The 17484-nt window shown below is 38.9% G+C and overlaps 1 protein-coding gene and 1 long non-coding RNA gene across 2 annotated transcripts; one reads left to right on the top strand and one right to left on the bottom strand.

Moving 5' to 3' along the window:
• Positions 1-12290: 12290 nt before the first annotated feature.
• LOC146490372 (uncharacterized) lies at positions 12291-15164 on the bottom strand. Its single transcript, XM_085153265.1, has one exon. It carries the CDS (start codon positions 15010-15012, stop codon positions 13219-13221), a length of 1794 nt encoding a protein of 597 aa, XP_085009391.1. The 5' UTR covers positions 15013-15164; the 3' UTR covers positions 12291-13218.
• Positions 15165-15283: 119 nt separating this feature from the next.
• On the top strand, positions 15284-16745 carry LOC146490373 (uncharacterized). The gene is made up of 2 exons (XR_014872783.1): positions 15284-15500; positions 16276-16745. It is a non-coding gene; the product is annotated as an uncharacterized LOC146490373 (long non-coding RNA).
• The last annotated feature ends 739 nt before the right edge of the window (positions 16746-17484 follow it).

Consider the following 17484-nt stretch of genomic DNA (forward strand, 5'->3'; position numbering starts at 1 on the left):
GATGCTGAAAGGATGATCCTCTCGTTTTTCTTTCATTTGTGACAGAAAGAAGTAGCTTATGATCTGCTTCTATTAAAAAACATTTTTGCTTAGTTTTACAGAAAATTACACAAAAAACAAGTTATGGGAATATATTGTGCAAGATGTTTGAACCAATATAAAAGCCCAGATAAATATCCTACTTGACTCCATGTTTTTTGTGAGGTGTAGTCTTTATGTAAATCTTTAAAATAAAAAAAGATATGTCAGGAGACTTGATGATATTTATGTATTTTAATAAGCAAGAATTTGGAGTTATAAATACCCGTCTGACCTCTGCTGTGTCTTTTTTCCCTGCAGGGAAGGATCATTGAATCACTGTGGATGTAGAGGATGTTCTGGCTAACCCTTACTTGTATTTTTGGACTTATGATTTTTCTGTCAGAACCTTGAAGCAACATTATCTTTTTGGAGTCGCCTTCATGTAAAATAATCTGTCATTTTCCCATCCATCACCTTGAGTTGCCATTATAGGGTGGAAAAACAGTGGAAAAATGATAATACACCAAGAGGGGCCGTGTTGAGTATATTAATATTCTGTTGCGTTGTTTTTTTTGTTTTTGTCTTTTTTAAATATCTCGCTAAAGCTTGCAGCTCCAAAAGAACCAACTTAAGACCGGTTGTTTCTGGGTCAGGTCATTCCAGCAAGACAGCCACTGTGGAGGTCATTTCTAATGTGCTTGTTTCATTTAAAGCGCGGTGTTTAAATTTGCTTAGGATTCATCACTGTTATAGTGCAGTTTTAAATAAAGTGTTTCAGATTGTCTTGCTGTCTTGTTTTGCTTTTTTGTTGTTGTTGTTGTTGTTGTTGGGGGGGGGGTGGAGTTGTGTGTTTTGTTTTGTTTGTCAATCAAATAGAATCTAGACTTTAACAGTCTTCATCTGAAGAAGAGTATATTTTAAGTAAATGGCTTGCTGAGGACAAGTTCTGATTCTGTTTGTCGTGTTAAAATAAATCCCCGAAAGGCCTAAGGTCTCAAAGATTCGTGTGTAATCATAAAAATGAGATTTGGATAATTGAGGATGGGTACTTTGCATTTGCATGTTCTAAGTATAAAATATTGATGTAATATTTTGTATGTGTTTCATCGCTACAATGACGCAAAGCTCCACAATCATGTAGCTTTAAAGGTTATGGAAGTAAAGATTAAATGCAAATTAAATCAAGACCTAATTTTATCAGTGAACTTTTAATAATTCAAAATGCCAGGCTGTGTCTCGACTTCAGATTAATAATCTATGGCAAACATATTATGATTATGCATTATATACACCCGCATACACATCAAAAACAACAATAACTGTGATCCAATAATGAAGTCACTATTAGGGTGTCATATAGTGGGCACACTATAGTGGAAATATAGCTCATGTAACATATGACACAATCTTACACACACAATCTTTTTTATATTATCAGAGGTCCCTAAGGTACGGAGATCATTTATGTATAAAAAAATATTTACTCCAACAGTGACACAGGAATTACAGAAAAAAACTGCTGAGAATTCAGGATCAGAATTCAGGATCACAAGTAGCTCATAAAATTAATCATTTTTAAATGTCACAGCTTTCTTACTTACTTTTCTTTTTTAAATGCAATTTTAAACTGAATTACAAATGCAAAACTTGCAATACCAGATAAGGCCCACCAGGGGGAGGTGTACCTTTGTCCATATTTCTTTATGGACAACAATTTGTCCATTAAAATGAGGTAAGTAAGTTAATGTTTTATATAATAGTGGTGCCACATTTTACTTGCTTTATTCATTTTGATGTTTGAAAACGGGGTTAAAATAAGTGTATTGTAGATTTGATCGAATGTATTTGTCTGTTTGACTCCTGGCTTATTAAAAGAGCCAAGTTAATGTTCCTGTATTCTTACAGCCCACTTAAAAATAAATAAATAAATCCAGTTGTAGTCCTACCTTTTCACGAAGGAGCTCTTGCACAAGGAAAGACCTAATTTTGAGATTTAGGCATAATTTTCCTATACACAGACATAAACAGATACACTGGTAGCACAATACAGGAAGAAATGCAAGATTCCAACAGAAGCCTACAGTACTGTGCAAAAATCTTGAGCCACCCCACATTTATTTTTATTTAGAATAACTTTATTATCCACAATTTATTATTAATGGACAATTCTCTTTGATTCACCAAGTTATAAATCAATCAAGTGACTTCATATCAACCCACATATACATGTACAAAAAATGTCATTACAAAACTTCAATACAATGATAAAAACATATCAGAGCATCTAATTATTCAGTATACTAATTGCTCTGAGCACAAATGTCCATGTATGTTTGGCTGTTTCAATAAATCGCTGCATCCATTTCCAATTTTTCTAGAAAATTCCAAAGAAATAAGGAGTGACTGACACTATAACATTTTGTAACTTGGGTTTGTCCTGTTGAATTAAAAGATGGACATTACGTGCAGACTTTAACAAAGGAAACACAAAGCAGTGACTCAATGCCATCTTTATTATTTTGCTCTTTACATTGTAAAGATCAAGAAGTTTTAAACTTGGTGATTAAAAAACTGCAGATGATTTCCACTGTTTTCTTTAACAAACTCAAGTTTAATGAGAGGAGAATCGGCATTATGAAATAACATCAGTTCATGTTCAATTTCATGAACAAAAGAAAGTGATTTCAGAAGCACAAGTGTGACCACACAGAGCACACCTGAGCACAAAACAAACATGCTGCCACACAATGCCTTCATAAGCAATATCATCTGATTTGCTGCTTGCTGCTAAAACTCTGGTTACAGACATCTATGAAAAGTCAAGTCATCAGTGAAAGTGAAGAAATGTAGTTTTAAAAAGCCAAATCACAGATAATATTGATCATACTATATAATATTGATAGATCTTAATTTTCAGGTGTTTTCATTTGGTAGTTTTTAACTATCAGAATAAAACACAAATGTATGAACAGTGCGGTGACCCTCCTCGGCTTGTATTTGTAGGTCACATAACTATTGGGCGGAGGTGAAGAAGTCTAGCTGCCTAGCTGTCGTCAAGGGGCAACTGTGGCTTCGAGGACATAAGGAGCTGGCCTGACTCTAATGCATAGTAACTCATCCAAGCATGCATCACACAGTTGATTCACTCACTTTCCTTGTTGTGCTTAATGCTTCACATCCTTGTGTGGACTCACACTTCAGAGAAAAGCTAGAGCAATGAAAGAGGGTGCTTTTATTTGTGATGAGCTTTAGATCATTTGAACAAGACTAAATGTTAAGAAAATAGACAAACGAGCCCCTTTTTACTGTAAAAACCAAGGAGCAAGTTAACGGCTCTCATTTAGACTGGCAGCATTCAGCATGTCACTTTTATATTACTCCTTCTTTTATTCATATGCATCTAAAAGTGAGTATCAGTGTGTAAGAGCCAAAGTCAATGTTTATGTTTTGCCTTTTTGTTATGGTGGCACAGGTGTATAGCCTTACCTGTGTCTCCGGTGATGGCATGTGGGTGTGGTCACAGTCTATTTACCTGATCTCGGTGTTCGCAGCAGGTGTTGTTGGGTGAGTGGTTTGTGGGCAAACTTTTCTGTTGACCGTCATTTTTTGGCACATCAGTTAATCCATGCGCTATTTGTTAATTGATTGAAAGCGCAAACATTTGTTTTTGTTTCGTTCTTAAAATAAATGCGCAAAGTACAAGTAGGGGAGACCGGGGATAGTTGTAACATTTTTGACATTTCTGTCTGTAAATTAGAGCTCTTTTAAGGTAGTGGATTGCAAAGTATTTACATGTCTCGGCTATTAAATAGTGCAGCTATTTTCTCTGCAGCACAATTACCCATTGCATGGTATGGTCCCAAACACAAAGAGTGAAATGTTACAATTAACCCCATAGTCTGGGTTAGTTGTAACATATCCTGGGGTGAAATGTAACACAATGAAATAAGGGTACTAACGAAACATTAACATGTAATCTTTGTTTATTCAACACATGAATGCACTTAGAGCCATTTATGTAGCTACGTGTGTGTGTGTGACAGAATGCAGAAATCTAGCTTTTGAACATATTCCAACCCCCCAAAAAAGACAAATTATGGAATTTTCTGCAACTGAATATTTCATTAATTTTGGTTGGTCTTCCTTGAGTTTGGCCTCATTGGCTCAGTGGGCATTATAACCTACAACTCTCGCACCAATGAACATAACAATGAAGCTGAAAAAATGTAGTTGTTCACCAGCATCGCAATTCCATTACTTTTTATCATGGCTTACCTTGGTGTGGTTTGCAAAGTGCTTCAGAAAGATGAGGAAATCTGTTTCTTGCACCCATCCTGATTTATTTCCACTACCAGTACTTCCTACTGGTCCATCTCTGACACAGTGGTCTGCATAACGTATGTGTGGGAACACAAACAGTGGAGGAATTGTGTTGCCAATGGCATTAACCGCATATACAAAGGCGTCCAGTGAACCTCTCTCTGCTGATTTCGTTGCCCAAACTTGTTTAATATAAGTTAAAGTAATAGTGTGGTAAGTTTAACATCTGCATTATAGTTACAACTAACCCAGACTGTTGCTGTTACAACTGACCCAGACTCCTATAGCCACGAACTAGCTAACATTACAGCCAACGGCTAAGACATTAGCACTAAAGACCTACACAGAATATATCCCCGTAGACATACAAATAACATAATTTAAGTTTGATGAGTATAACTGCAAAGCAGATAATGCTATTAGAAATTGAAATAAAGTAGAAAAACTTACTTTTTGGTATACAAATTACTTTTTTTCATGTTAAATTGTCTGTGTTTGACCAAATGTGCTGATTTTTCACATGTGATAGCAGAAATGAATTGGGCATGCACAGGATGAGTCGCATCATTTGAAACTTAGCCCTGATTGGAGATACTGGAAGCGTTACAACTGACCCACGTTACAACTATCCCCGGTCTCCCCTACGACTCATTATGGATTATTGGAGGCGCGTCACAGGGACACAACCAACTCAGCCGGCCGCGGCTTTATTTACGGATGAAAGTCGCAACACAGTGAGTGGTGTTACAAGTTGCGGATCAGTCTTAGAGTCTCATGTTTGCAAGAGGGTCTGCAGAGGAGAAACACTGCAAGGTGAAACAACCTTAAACTTAAACCTCGAGAAACATTTTGCTCAAAGACACTCAGTAATCTCCCATTACAGCTACGCTAGGAAATCACACACTAACCGGCAGGTCCGGGTGATGCCGAGGGCAAACAGAAAAACTGGGACTGGGACAATCGCCCAACAACCATGTGAGATTGAACCTCCACCTCTTCTGACTTCAAGGTTTGGGGATGAAGGAACGCAGCTGTTTGGACCCCCCAGTTCTAAACAAATGTCTCCTCCAGGAAATCTTATGTACATTAAGATATGTTTTATTTTGACAGTGCACGCGCACCTGCGGACCACTTATGTGCACCCCTGTACATAAGGTCCCTCAACCATTGAACATGGGTGGGCAAAAGAGCACCCCTCCATCTTAGTAGGGTCGCACATCTAGCCACAAGGGAGGTGAAAGACAGTGTGCAACACTGTGACGAGGTCAACCAAGAGATTTTCAGGAACTTACAGAGGTGGGAAATGTACTTAAGTAGAATTTTCAGGTATTTGTACTTTACTTGAGTAGTTCTTGACAACTTCTACTTTTACTCCTGACATTTTAAAACAAATATCTGTACTTTCTACTTTAACGTACTTTGAGATAGCTTGGCCAAAGTGGCTGAAGAAGGGCAGGAGACTGATCCTGTATTTTCTGTGTTTCACCACAACAGGGGCTCAGAGTAGAGCCGCTGCTCCTTCACATCGAAAGGAGCCAGTTGAGGTGGTTCGGCATCTGACAAGGATGCCTCCTGGGTGAGGTGTTCCGGGCATGTCCCACTGGGAGGAGGCCCCGGGGCAGACCCAGGACACGCTGCAGAGATTATATCTCTCAGCTGGCCTGGAAACACCTTTGTGGAGGTGGCTGGGGAGAGGGAGGTCTGGACTTCTCTGCTTAGGCTGCTGCCCTTGTAAACTGGTCCCGGATAAGCGGAAGAAGATAGATGAATGGATGGATGGATGGATGTTTTCAGTTTACCTCTCTATTGTTGCTTTAGCGGTGGCTTCTGGAGAAAGTCTCTCTTGAATCAGAATACCAACTTTTGTCTCTGTTATCAATCTGACCATTAATCTGCATTCAAAGAACAAATTAGGGCTTTACTCGTGTTGCCAGCTCACATGAAAGGCATTTTAAGGGCTTTTATTGTGAAGCAAACACAAACTTCACCAACTATACCGATTATTGACCAAATTTTTCTTTCTCTGAGCTTTGCTACAGTATTAAAGCTCCCTTTAGAGCACTCTCACCTTAAGCATAACCAGGTAGTCGTCATGACGCGGTATCTTGAGGATGTTTGACAAAGCTGTAACTCCTGCTTTAAAATCTGGAGAAACCTGGAAAAAAAACAAATTGTGGTTTTAACTCTGATCCTGTGAAGATTTAAAGAAGGAAAGACGAAAGCCAGAATGGATGAAGCTCAAGTCAGAGTGTTACTTACTCTTGAGGTTAACCAGAGGGTCCACGGCTTTATCACTGTTACTGGAAGCTGCCAGGGGCTGACAGTTTTTGTACTTCTCCTCTGATGAACAGACTGACTTGCACTACATCAACGGGGGAGCTCACACTAACGAGTACAGGGGTAACAATTTGTTCTTCTCATTCTGCAATAAAAGGTGACATATGAGCTGACACTTAGCAAACAGTATTCCTTTTGTAATGTCTCCATCTCCTGGTCATCATTGGAATTTCAACTAGTGACACAGATTAAAGAGACTGTTGATTATGTTGCTCATGAGACTAAAGTCATCTCACTTTGGTAATGTAAATATAATATGGCCAATATTATAGATATTATATTAATCATTATTAGTTATTACAGCAGTGAACTTGAACTCTGTGTCAAATACTGAGCTTCTGTAAAGATTCAAGTTGCAGTTATTTATATTTGCTATCACCTTAAATCTTCATTCAAAGACAAGTATCTCTGACAGTTTATATACAGGTGTATCATATATAAGAGACAAATGTTGTTCGCTTAATATGTTGGCATTACTAAATTTGGCTCAGTGCTTACATATATATGTGTAAAAAAAATGTACGAGCTGTGAAAACTGTTTCTGATAGAATGAAGAGTAGACTGATATATTAAATATTCCTTTATTGGGTGAGAAAATCAGACCATGTCATAACTGCTTTAAGTCATACAGAATAGATATCAGAGCCTTAAACAGGCTGACTTCTGCTAAATGGGTCAAACTGGGCAGAAAGTATCCAAACACATAACATCCTTATAGAATATGATGTAACACTATAGATCAACTTACCTCAGAATATATAAAGCATATAAACAATTACAGCAATATGATGCAACAAACACAGCAGTGCTACTAATCCAAAATACTCAAAGCTTCATAGAACTGAAACAAACATTTATTTTTAGCTCCATTCTGCTGCTGATACATACTTTAGGTTTCTGAATATTAAACTTGTTGCTGCCTTTCATAGTGTGTAACTTGAAGGCCCTGAGTACTTTCTCCCACACTGAAAACACTGGAATGATCAAATTATTTGAACATCACCTAATAAGACTGATTCAGGACAGACAATTAGTTATTCTAAACTTCCCTAGCAGTCCTTCACAAACAGGGAACAGTCTGTCTATTCTCTCCATCTGTCAGCTGCTGCTGGCTCTTCCTCCTCCTCTTCCTCACACACATTCCTCACAGATGATGTGCAGCAGTGGGTCCCTCAGTCTGTCCTCACTCTGGACACTTGCAGTTGTCACACATGGAAATCAAATGTGTGATGAGCTGCAGGGTTCAAACACAAGTGTAACTTATAAATAAATGTTCATACTTTTATTCCACAATCAGAGAGAAAGAAACAGAGAGAGAGTGCAGGACAGACACACAGGTGACAGTCTCAGGTGTACACACTGCTACAAAACAGCACAAGAGAAGGAGGATTTAGTGTTTGTGTTATTACGAAACAAGAAGAGTTCCCAGATGGTACAGTGGACACATGTGTGACTCCTGTGATTAAAGCATCTTTCTTTCAGCTTAAGGAGTGAACTGTCAGCTCGTTCAAACACACGTTAAAGTCCGTTTGGCTCGACACCGCCGAACAGAGGCAGCAATATAACATAGCTAACATTAACAGTGTAGTGGATCCTGCTTGTGCCGTGATATTCAGGACTGCAAACCGAGCAGCATCACTGACTTTCAGCCTGTTGTGTTTGTGGATATATGACTGACTTTAATTATCCACAAAATCATCACATTCTCTGTAAGATTAAGGTCGACTATTGAACGGCGTATATTTTAAAGGCTTTAAAACCAAGTAAACGCTGAAAGTACAAACATGGCTAATGTCACATAACTTTGCCAACAAGTGGCCAACAGTAATGTTTTAATGTTCTTCATTATTAAACATTCGCACATAAATAAGTGACATAATATTCAGTATTTACTTTTAACAGTTTACTCTCCGGCCGCTCTGCCTCTACCGTCTGCGGCAAAATTATCCACACCGACTGCCGCGCTATGAATTGTGGGATATGTTGGGCCACGAAGTCTACACCACCACACCCTTAAAATTCAGGGAAATGAAGGACGCATTTGAGGGCTGCATTTTGAGCAACCTTTAAATTGGGACAGCCTTCGGCGCGCCGCTGTGACGTAATCGGCCTTAATATGCAGCCTTTAAGGCTGCAGACCCTGAATTGGGATACAGCCAAGGATACAGCCTAGATGTGAGGCACATAACCGTGTTTATGTGAACCCCCTCTGCAAATCTGTAAATCCAGGTTAACCCTCAGGATATCTCACTAAACCTCTGCTCTGTAGCACAGCTCTCTGCACGTACTGCATTCAATCCAGCTTTATTGATATAAACATATATTAGGGCAGTGGTTCCCAAACTTTGTTTTGCTGGGCCCCCTTTGTTCTACAAGAAAAATGTTCGCGTCCCCTCCCCCGCGCGCGCTCACATACACGCGCACGCACAAACACATCCTCCAACCACACACACCCATATTTTGCTCCATTGCGGTTTATTTCACGCCTCAAACATTTAGTAAACAATTAAGCAAATACAAGTAATCTGCAATAAATTTCAGGTAGTGAGAAAATAAACTACTAACTCTTTTACGCTGCGTCCACACCTACACGGGTATTTTTGAATATATACACACGCAGTTACTGTCCCACCATTTAGAAAGGCACAGGCGTCACGGTGAAATTATCTTACGTGTAGTTGTTTTTTTCCTGTATAATAATAATCATTATTGCTATCCATACATTTTTCAAAAAATGCCCCTCTGTGTAAAATGGGTTTAAAAACATAAACAGCTGTACGATACTGTTTGTCCGTGATTTAGACAGGGGGAACAAATTGTGGCAGGATCAGCCTGATGTTATTTGTATCCCTCTGTAACTTTACTGCAGGGCTGGACTGGGACAAAAAATTAGCCCGGGCATTTTGAGTAGAGGCCGGCCCACCAGGTATTATAGGAAAAACCATAAAGCCTTTGAATGAAAGCAAACGCTGTTGTCACAGGGATGTACACTGTCTTGTTGGTATATATATGTATCAATCTAATAAACTTAAACCTACACCATCCTCCCTATTCTGGTACTCTAAACAGTACCCAAAAGTAGACTGCTTGGTCGAGTTAGCCTCCTGAACTATCTACAACACATGGTGAAAACCTGAAATTAAGACAGAAGAGACTAGAGGTGAGACATGATCATTACTGATTACTGATGACAGATTTAGATATATTTTCATAAACCATTCATTTGCCACATCAATAAACAGCATGACAGGGCAAAATATTTTTTCTAACATGGCAACCTTTAAAAAGTGAAAGGAGATCAAAAGACAGGTGAGAAAGAATAAAACTTAATTGACTTTTTGATGGCATTTTACACACAGTACTGGTACAGTATCTAGAAAATGTGGGAAAATACTGGCATCATATACAGTACTTAGCTACTTCTGACAAAATTATGTTGGGACCCTCAAAAAAATTACTATGTACAATAATGGATTTCTATACATTTTACATCAGATGAAAACGTTTGTTGTAAGATTCAGATAATTATTTATTCAAAGTTTTTAAATGACATAACAAAGTAAAGTATTTCTTTGTGCCCCCCTCTCCCTGTTAATGCCCTACATGGCAAAACTTTGCTAGAGCTGCCCCTGCACAGTTACCAGCTGTCAGCTACTTAGAAAAGGATCCTGGTGTTGTTAGTCTCTCAGAAACAGTTCATAACTTCCCTTCAACTCATTCATGTCACCTGAAAGGTAAAACTGTTTCTCCATCACCTGTTCAGCTCTGATGATTCAGTAAGGACGTCTCCTGGTTTCATCCTCATGTTTCCCTCTCACCACATATCCAAACCGATATCATGACCAGCAGCTTTTACAGCTGTGGCTCCAGCAAACATCAGCTGATACTAGAAATTAATATTAAATAAATTCTAACAACAGCTGATCAAGCTTAAACGTGCTGCTGTTGTTTAGCGCGACATCCGCTGGTTTCTTCTTTCTGGCGCAAATTGGGTGAAAAACAAACAAGAGAGAAAAGCCGATCAGCTGATCATTGATTCGTTTCATGATTGAAGTAGAAACAGGAGAGGGAGGGGAGAGAATGAGAGAAGAAGAGGCAGCTGTGCAGCAAAGACGCAGAATAAATTCAGCTTTGTGTCTTTTTCATTGTAGCTGAAGTCCGGGACAAACTGTGTTCCTTTTCACCTCAATACAAAATGTACAATATTTTCTCTGAATACTAAACGATTCCGTTTTTTACGGGACGGTTGGAAACTCTAATAACTAACCTTATAAATAAAATAAGATAAAACAAGTTCAACATCAATAATATCATAGCAACCGCCCAGCAGTATATAAAATCCATCATGCTAGGTAGTACGCAGTACGAGTTATTGTAACAGACTGTAAAAAGTCAGCATAACGAAAATAAACTCCACCTAAACTTGGTTTAGGTGGAGTTGGCCTCCATCACTTGCTAATGTTATTGAATCTGTGGAAGCTCCGCAATAGCCACCACCAAACAACTGAGTTATTTTTACACATCTCCCTTCATCTGGCCAATCCACCACCTTTTAGTGTTTAAAAAAACAAAATAAAAAAACCCATTGGCCCATAAAAATGAAAAATCACCATTGCCCGGTATGCCCGATGGCCAGTCCAGCTATGGTTTACTGTATAAAGAGCTAACATCTCCAAAATGTCAGGAGTAGTTAGTCATTATGAGATGTGTTTGTGAACTAAAAATCATGAATGTGGGATACTGTTTGTCCGTGATTTGAACAGCCCAGTGCTGCTCCTGACGAAGGGAAAGCCAATTCTGCAGGGGAGACCTACCTCGGCACTTGTGCAGGTGAAACCAAAGGGAAGATATGCTTCACCATATTTTCTAGTCTTCGGCTTAGAATGAAGTTGGTTTGGAAACATATTCAGCGATGCTTCATCTCCTGCTTTGCATTTGTGTAGGCGCCCCGTGCTACCAGTGTCCAAGCGTTGTTGTCCGCCCCCCCTGCAATGGCTCTGCGCCACCCCCCACCCCCTATTGGGCGGGCTCCACACTTTGGGAAGGTCTGCATTAACCGCAACGAGAAGGCATCGTTTAAATGTGTTAAAATTATCTTATTTTCTTCAAGAAAACAGTATTATTAAAGTTTATCATGACTGGGTCGAGTGTCCTCTTTTTTTGGAAATCAAAATAAGGTCATCCTACGTGTGTTTATTTCGTGTAAACTGCACATTTCTAATTTATTAATGCACAGATAAACTACTTCATCTAAACACTAATCAAAACTAGCTAAAATTATTAAAAGTGTCGAACATAAGCAGCTTGTACATTGCTGTTTTCGTAAAGATACCTTTGTCTCACACGGAACATACATGTTCTACATTATTAATCTGGCAGCTCTCAGTCTCCATACAGACAGGACACGTTGCAGCGTAATTGCAGACAGGTGCGTGGGCCTGAGCTCCGCCCAGGCAGAATGACGAGTGGAAGAAAGCAGCAACACGATAAACATATGTAGCCTTGCGGAGCCGGCCGGGCAGACACCGAGACCATGACAGAGTGCAAAAATTTTATACTTGACAACACAAAAGGAAAAAAAACAAAAAAAAAACACACAACAAAAATCAGAATGTGTTTGTGATTTGGATTTTTATTTAAAGGTGAAACCTTTTTTCTTTTCTTTTTTTGCTAGATTAGACATTTTGATTAATTTCATTGAAGTATACTTTTTTTTTGTTGTTTTACTTTGATGCTATAATAGATGTATTTAAAATTCAGTAATATTTAATACTATATTGCATCATGGCAAAACAACAGTCTCCTCAAGCTGCTTTATACTGTAAGGTGAAAACACTACAGTAAAAGCCAGAAAACCCCAACAATCCAATGATCCCCTTTGAGCAAGCACTGGGCGACAGTGGGGAGGAAAAACTCCCTTTAGGAAGAAACCTCCAGCAGAACCAGGCTCAAGCAGGGGCGGCCATCTGCTGCGACCGGTTGGGGGGGGGGTGGGCAATCTCAGTCCAAGAGGGCCAGTGTCCCTGCAGGTTTTAGATGTGTCCTCGAACCAACACAGCTGATTTAAATGGCTAAATTAGCTCCTCAACATGTCCTGAAGTTCTCCAGAGGCCTGGTAACGAACTAATCATGTGATTCAGGTGTGTTGACCCAAGGTGAGATCTAAAATCTGCAGGGACACCGGCCCTCGTGGACTGAGATTGCCCACCCATGATATAGGGAGACAAAATGAAGTATACTTCTAATGGCCTATTACAGGGGTGGCCAACTCCAGGCCTTGAGAGCCGCTGTCCTGCAGGTTTTAGATGCGTCCTTGATCCAACACAGCTGATTTACATGACTAAATGACCAGTTCATTACCAGGCCTCTGGTAATGAACTGATCATTTGATTCAGGTGTGTTGATCCAGGATGTTATCTAAAGCCTGCAGGACACCAGCTCTCGAGGCCTGGAGTTGGCCACCCCTGGCCTGTTAGATTATTTTTGATGAAATTATTAAATGCGTCAATACCCGTTTGTTAAAAATTAACTGCTAAAAATTCAATCAACTGGTGCTAATCCACCATCAGAATTGAGGAAAGGTGGTGTTGATGGAGACTCTACAGGGAGATACACTGGGGAAGCCATACCTGCACTTCTGCCAGAGTGTTTTGGACGTACCTGAATAAATGTAGATTTCCCTGGAAGTGGACGAGGATCAATCTGAGACGGAGTCGGAGTCTCCTCATAACATCTCCCCATCGTGCTTCTATGGATCAATGATGCGAGCTTTTGTCCTTTCTGTTTCTCTAATTTAAGCTCGAGTTCAAGGTCTTTCACTCTAGATTTTAGATGACCTATCTCTTTTTCTTCATTGCCAGCCTTTTGGATAATCTGGTTCACTGGTCCAATGAGCTCCTGTCTTTGTTTGAATAAAGCGTATTCGGAAGACTTTACCATATCCTTGTACTTCCTTTCAAATGATTTCAGCTCCCGTGTTTTATCTAGTAAAGCTGCATCTTGAGCCTTGCATCTGGTACGTAGACAGTTCAGCTGTTTTTCAAGAAACTCCTTCGTTATTCCAACAAAGGGGATGCCTTCCACACCGTCTACGTATTTCTTTTTCAAGTTGAGGAACATTTCCCTAAATTCCACCTTTTCTTTTTCTCTGAAGTGAACTGCACGTGGAAATGCCTTTTCAAAGGACAAAACGCACTTGTACAATTCCTCTTGGAAGTGGCGCTCTTTCTTCTCCAGACAATTCACTTTGGTTATAAATTTGTCTCGTTGCTTTACTGTGGAGCGCAGTTTTACTTCGAGCGCCACCTTTTCAGCCAGTGCCTGCTTGTGTTCCGTTATTAGTTTATCTCCGTCCACTGCTGTTTTTGTGTGTTTTTCCTTCTCTGTGCTTAGGTCCCTTTTTAGGTCTTCATTTTTGTTTTTCAAAGAATCAGCTTCATCTTCGACCATAGCCTTCATTTTCTTTTCCAAGGCCAGAGCCCTAATATTTCTCTGACATTTGCAGTTCATCTCCATATTCTGGGCCTTTTGGTCGTCTATTACTTTGCCCATTCGATCGTTCTCGTCTGTTAACGCTTTCACATTTTTATCCATTAATTCATTGTCGTTCCGTAACTTTCTATTTTGTTTCCGATAACCCTCAATCCAAAACTGCGAGGATTTACGTTCCTGCTCGCGTTCTTTAACTGCATTGACGGTCACACCTGTACTAATTTTTACTCTGTCCTCAAACTGTTCTATTTGGTTATCAAACATTTCAATGACCTTTACTAACTTTGTTTCTGCAGCATTAGCTTTGTCTTCGAGTTTTTTAGTCTTTTCATCGTAAAGTTGCTGCATCTTATTTTTTTCCTCTTGGTGGCGTTTTAGTAAAAATTCAACAATTTGTTTGTTGTGAAATTCCTGACGTGCCACCATTTCTTTTTCTGCTTTGAGCAGTTCTTGCAGGGCTTTGACTTCTTCCTCGTTCTTTTGTTTAAGTTCAGCCAGAGTTTTCTCCATCTCTGCGCGGAACTTTATGTGAGCTTCGTGGTCATCTTTTATCGAGTTTAACCTCTCTGAGATATTTGTCCTTTCTTCCAAGACCAAACCCAGCATCTCATTATTCTGCCAAAGTTCATTTTTTTCTTTTGTTAGATCCTCGATCTGTTTCTTATGGACTGTATGCTGTTTTTTGAAGTATTCAAGCTCTGTTTTAAGCTTTTCAACTTGATCAATCATTGGATGCAGTCTTTGGTCGAACAATCTGGCATATGTTTCTTTTTCTTTTTCACTTTTGTTAACCATTGTTTTAGAGAAATTAACATCTCTGTCTTTCTTAGGTTTTGAGCTCATTTCTGCTTTTTATGTGCTGTATCACTCCAACAAAACGATAGCTTAATCAATTCAGTTTGACACGTTCGTGGTCTATTTAAGGACTTTTGAACATCAACGGATGAAAGGACTGTCACTATGACACCTCCACGTTCTGTGATGTAATGTCAATTAAACGTCACCACGTTCTGTGACGTAATCGCTTTCTTGCGTGGTTTTTTTTTTTTTTTTTCTTTTCTTTTCTTTTTTTTAAAAAACAACAACGGTCTCCGTACACAGAAAATATGCGTTGTGCACAAAACAAATCTAACCTGAATTGAAATTAAAATAAATACGTTAATAATTTATTCTGTTTTGCAGTGTGAGTCAGTAGTGACCGGTGACTGGCTGCTCCAGCCAGTGATGCACAACTATTTAACGTCGTTGACAGGCTATGACAGCGTCCTTATGTGCCGACACCGGTGTTTTAGCTAGCAAAGCGGCGTGGCTGATGTGGCGTGAAACCAGAGGTGGGTAGTAACGAGTTACATTTACAAGATCTGAAAACTGCTGTTTACAAACGCTGTCCATCTAATCTGACTGAGCTCGAGCTGCAAAGAAGAATGGGCAAAGATTTCAGTCTCTAGATGTGCAAAGCTGGTAGAGACATACCCTAAAAGACTGGCATCTGTAATTGCAGCAAAAGGTGGTTCTACAAAGTATTGACTCAGTGGGCTGAATAATTACGCACACCCCACTTTGCAGTTATTTATTTGTAAAAAATGTTTGGAATCATGTATGATTTTCGTTCCACTTCTCACGTGTGCATCACTTTGTGTTGGTCTTTCACGTAGAATTCCAATAAAATTGATCCATTGGTGTGGCTGTAATGTGACAAAATATGGAAAAGTGTAAGGGGGCGAATACTTTTGCAAGCCACTGTATATAAAATAGCCAGTATGAAAAGATGCTGAAAGGATGATCCTCTCGTTTTTCTTTCATTTGTGACAGAAAGAAGTAGCTTATGATCTGCTTCTATTAAAAAACATTTTTGCTTAGTTTTACAGAAAATTACACAAAAAACAAGTTATGGGAATATATTGTGCAAGATGTTTGAACCAATATAAAAGCCCAGATAAATATCCTACTTGACTCCATGTTTTTTGTGAGGTGTAGTCTTTATGTAAATCTTTAAAATAAAAAAAGATATGTCAGGAGACTTGATGATATTTATGTATTTTAATAAGCAAGAATTTGGAGTTATAAATACCCGTCTGACCTCTGCTGTGTCTTTTTTCCCTGCAGGGAAGGATCATTGAATGCACCCACTGTGGATGTAGAGGATGTTCTGGCTAACCCTTACTTGTATTTTTGGACTTATGATTTTTCTTTCAGAACCTTGAAGCAACATTATCTTTTTGGAGTCGCCTTCATGTAAAATAATCTGTCATTTTCCCATCCATCACCTTGAGTTGCCATTATAGGGGAGAAAAACAGTGGGAAAATGATAATACACCAAGAGGGGCCGTGTTGAGTATATTAATTTTCTGTTGCGTTGTTTTTTTGTTTTTGTCTTTTTTAAATATCTCGCTAAAGCTTGCAGCTCCAAAAGAACCAACTTAAGACCGGTTGTTTCTGGGTCAGGTCATTCCAGCAAGACAGCCACTGTGGAGGTCATTTCTAATGTGCTTGTTTCATTTAAAGCGTGGTGTTTAAATTTGCTTAAGATTCATCACTGTTATAGTGCAGTTTTAAATAAAGTGTTTCAGATTGTCTTGCTGTCTTGTTTTGCTTTGTTGTTGTTGTTGGGGGGGGGGGGGGGTGGAGTTGTGTGTTTTGTTTTGTTTTTCAATCAAATAGAATCTAGACTTTAACAGTCTTCATCTGAAGAAGAGTATATTTTAAGTAAATAGCTTGCTGAGAACAAGTTCTGATTCTGTTTGTCGTGTTAAAATAAATCCCCGAAAGGCCTAAGGTCTCAAAGATTTGTGTGTAATCATAAAAATGAGATTTGGATAATTGAGGATGGGTACTTTGCATTTGCATGTTCTAAGTATAAAATATTGATGTAATATTTTGTATGTGTTTAATCGCTACAATGGCGCAAAGCTCCACAATCATGTAGCTTTAAAGGTTATGGAAGTAAAGATTAAATGCAAATTAAATCAAGACCTAAGTTTATCAGTGAACTTTTAATAATTCAAAATGCCAGGCTGTGTCTCGACTTCAGATTAATAATCTATAGCAAACATATTATGATTATGCATTATATACACCCGCATACACATCAAAAACAACAATAACTGTGATCCAATAATGAAGTCACTATTAGGGCGTCATATAGTGGGCACACTATAGTGGAAATATAGCTCATGTAACATATGACACAATCTTACACACACAATCTTTTTCATATTATCAGAGGTCCCTCAGGTACGGAGATCATTTATGTATAAAAAAATATTTACTCCAACAGTGACACAGAAATTACAGAAAAAAACTGCTGAGAATTCA

Source organism: Neolamprologus multifasciatus, unplaced genomic scaffold (assembly GCF_963576455.1).
Source record: "Neolamprologus multifasciatus unplaced genomic scaffold, fNeoMul1.2 chr04_unloc_1, whole genome shotgun sequence".
NCBI classification, from domain to species: domain Eukaryota; kingdom Metazoa; phylum Chordata; class Actinopteri; order Cichliformes; family Cichlidae; genus Neolamprologus; species Neolamprologus multifasciatus.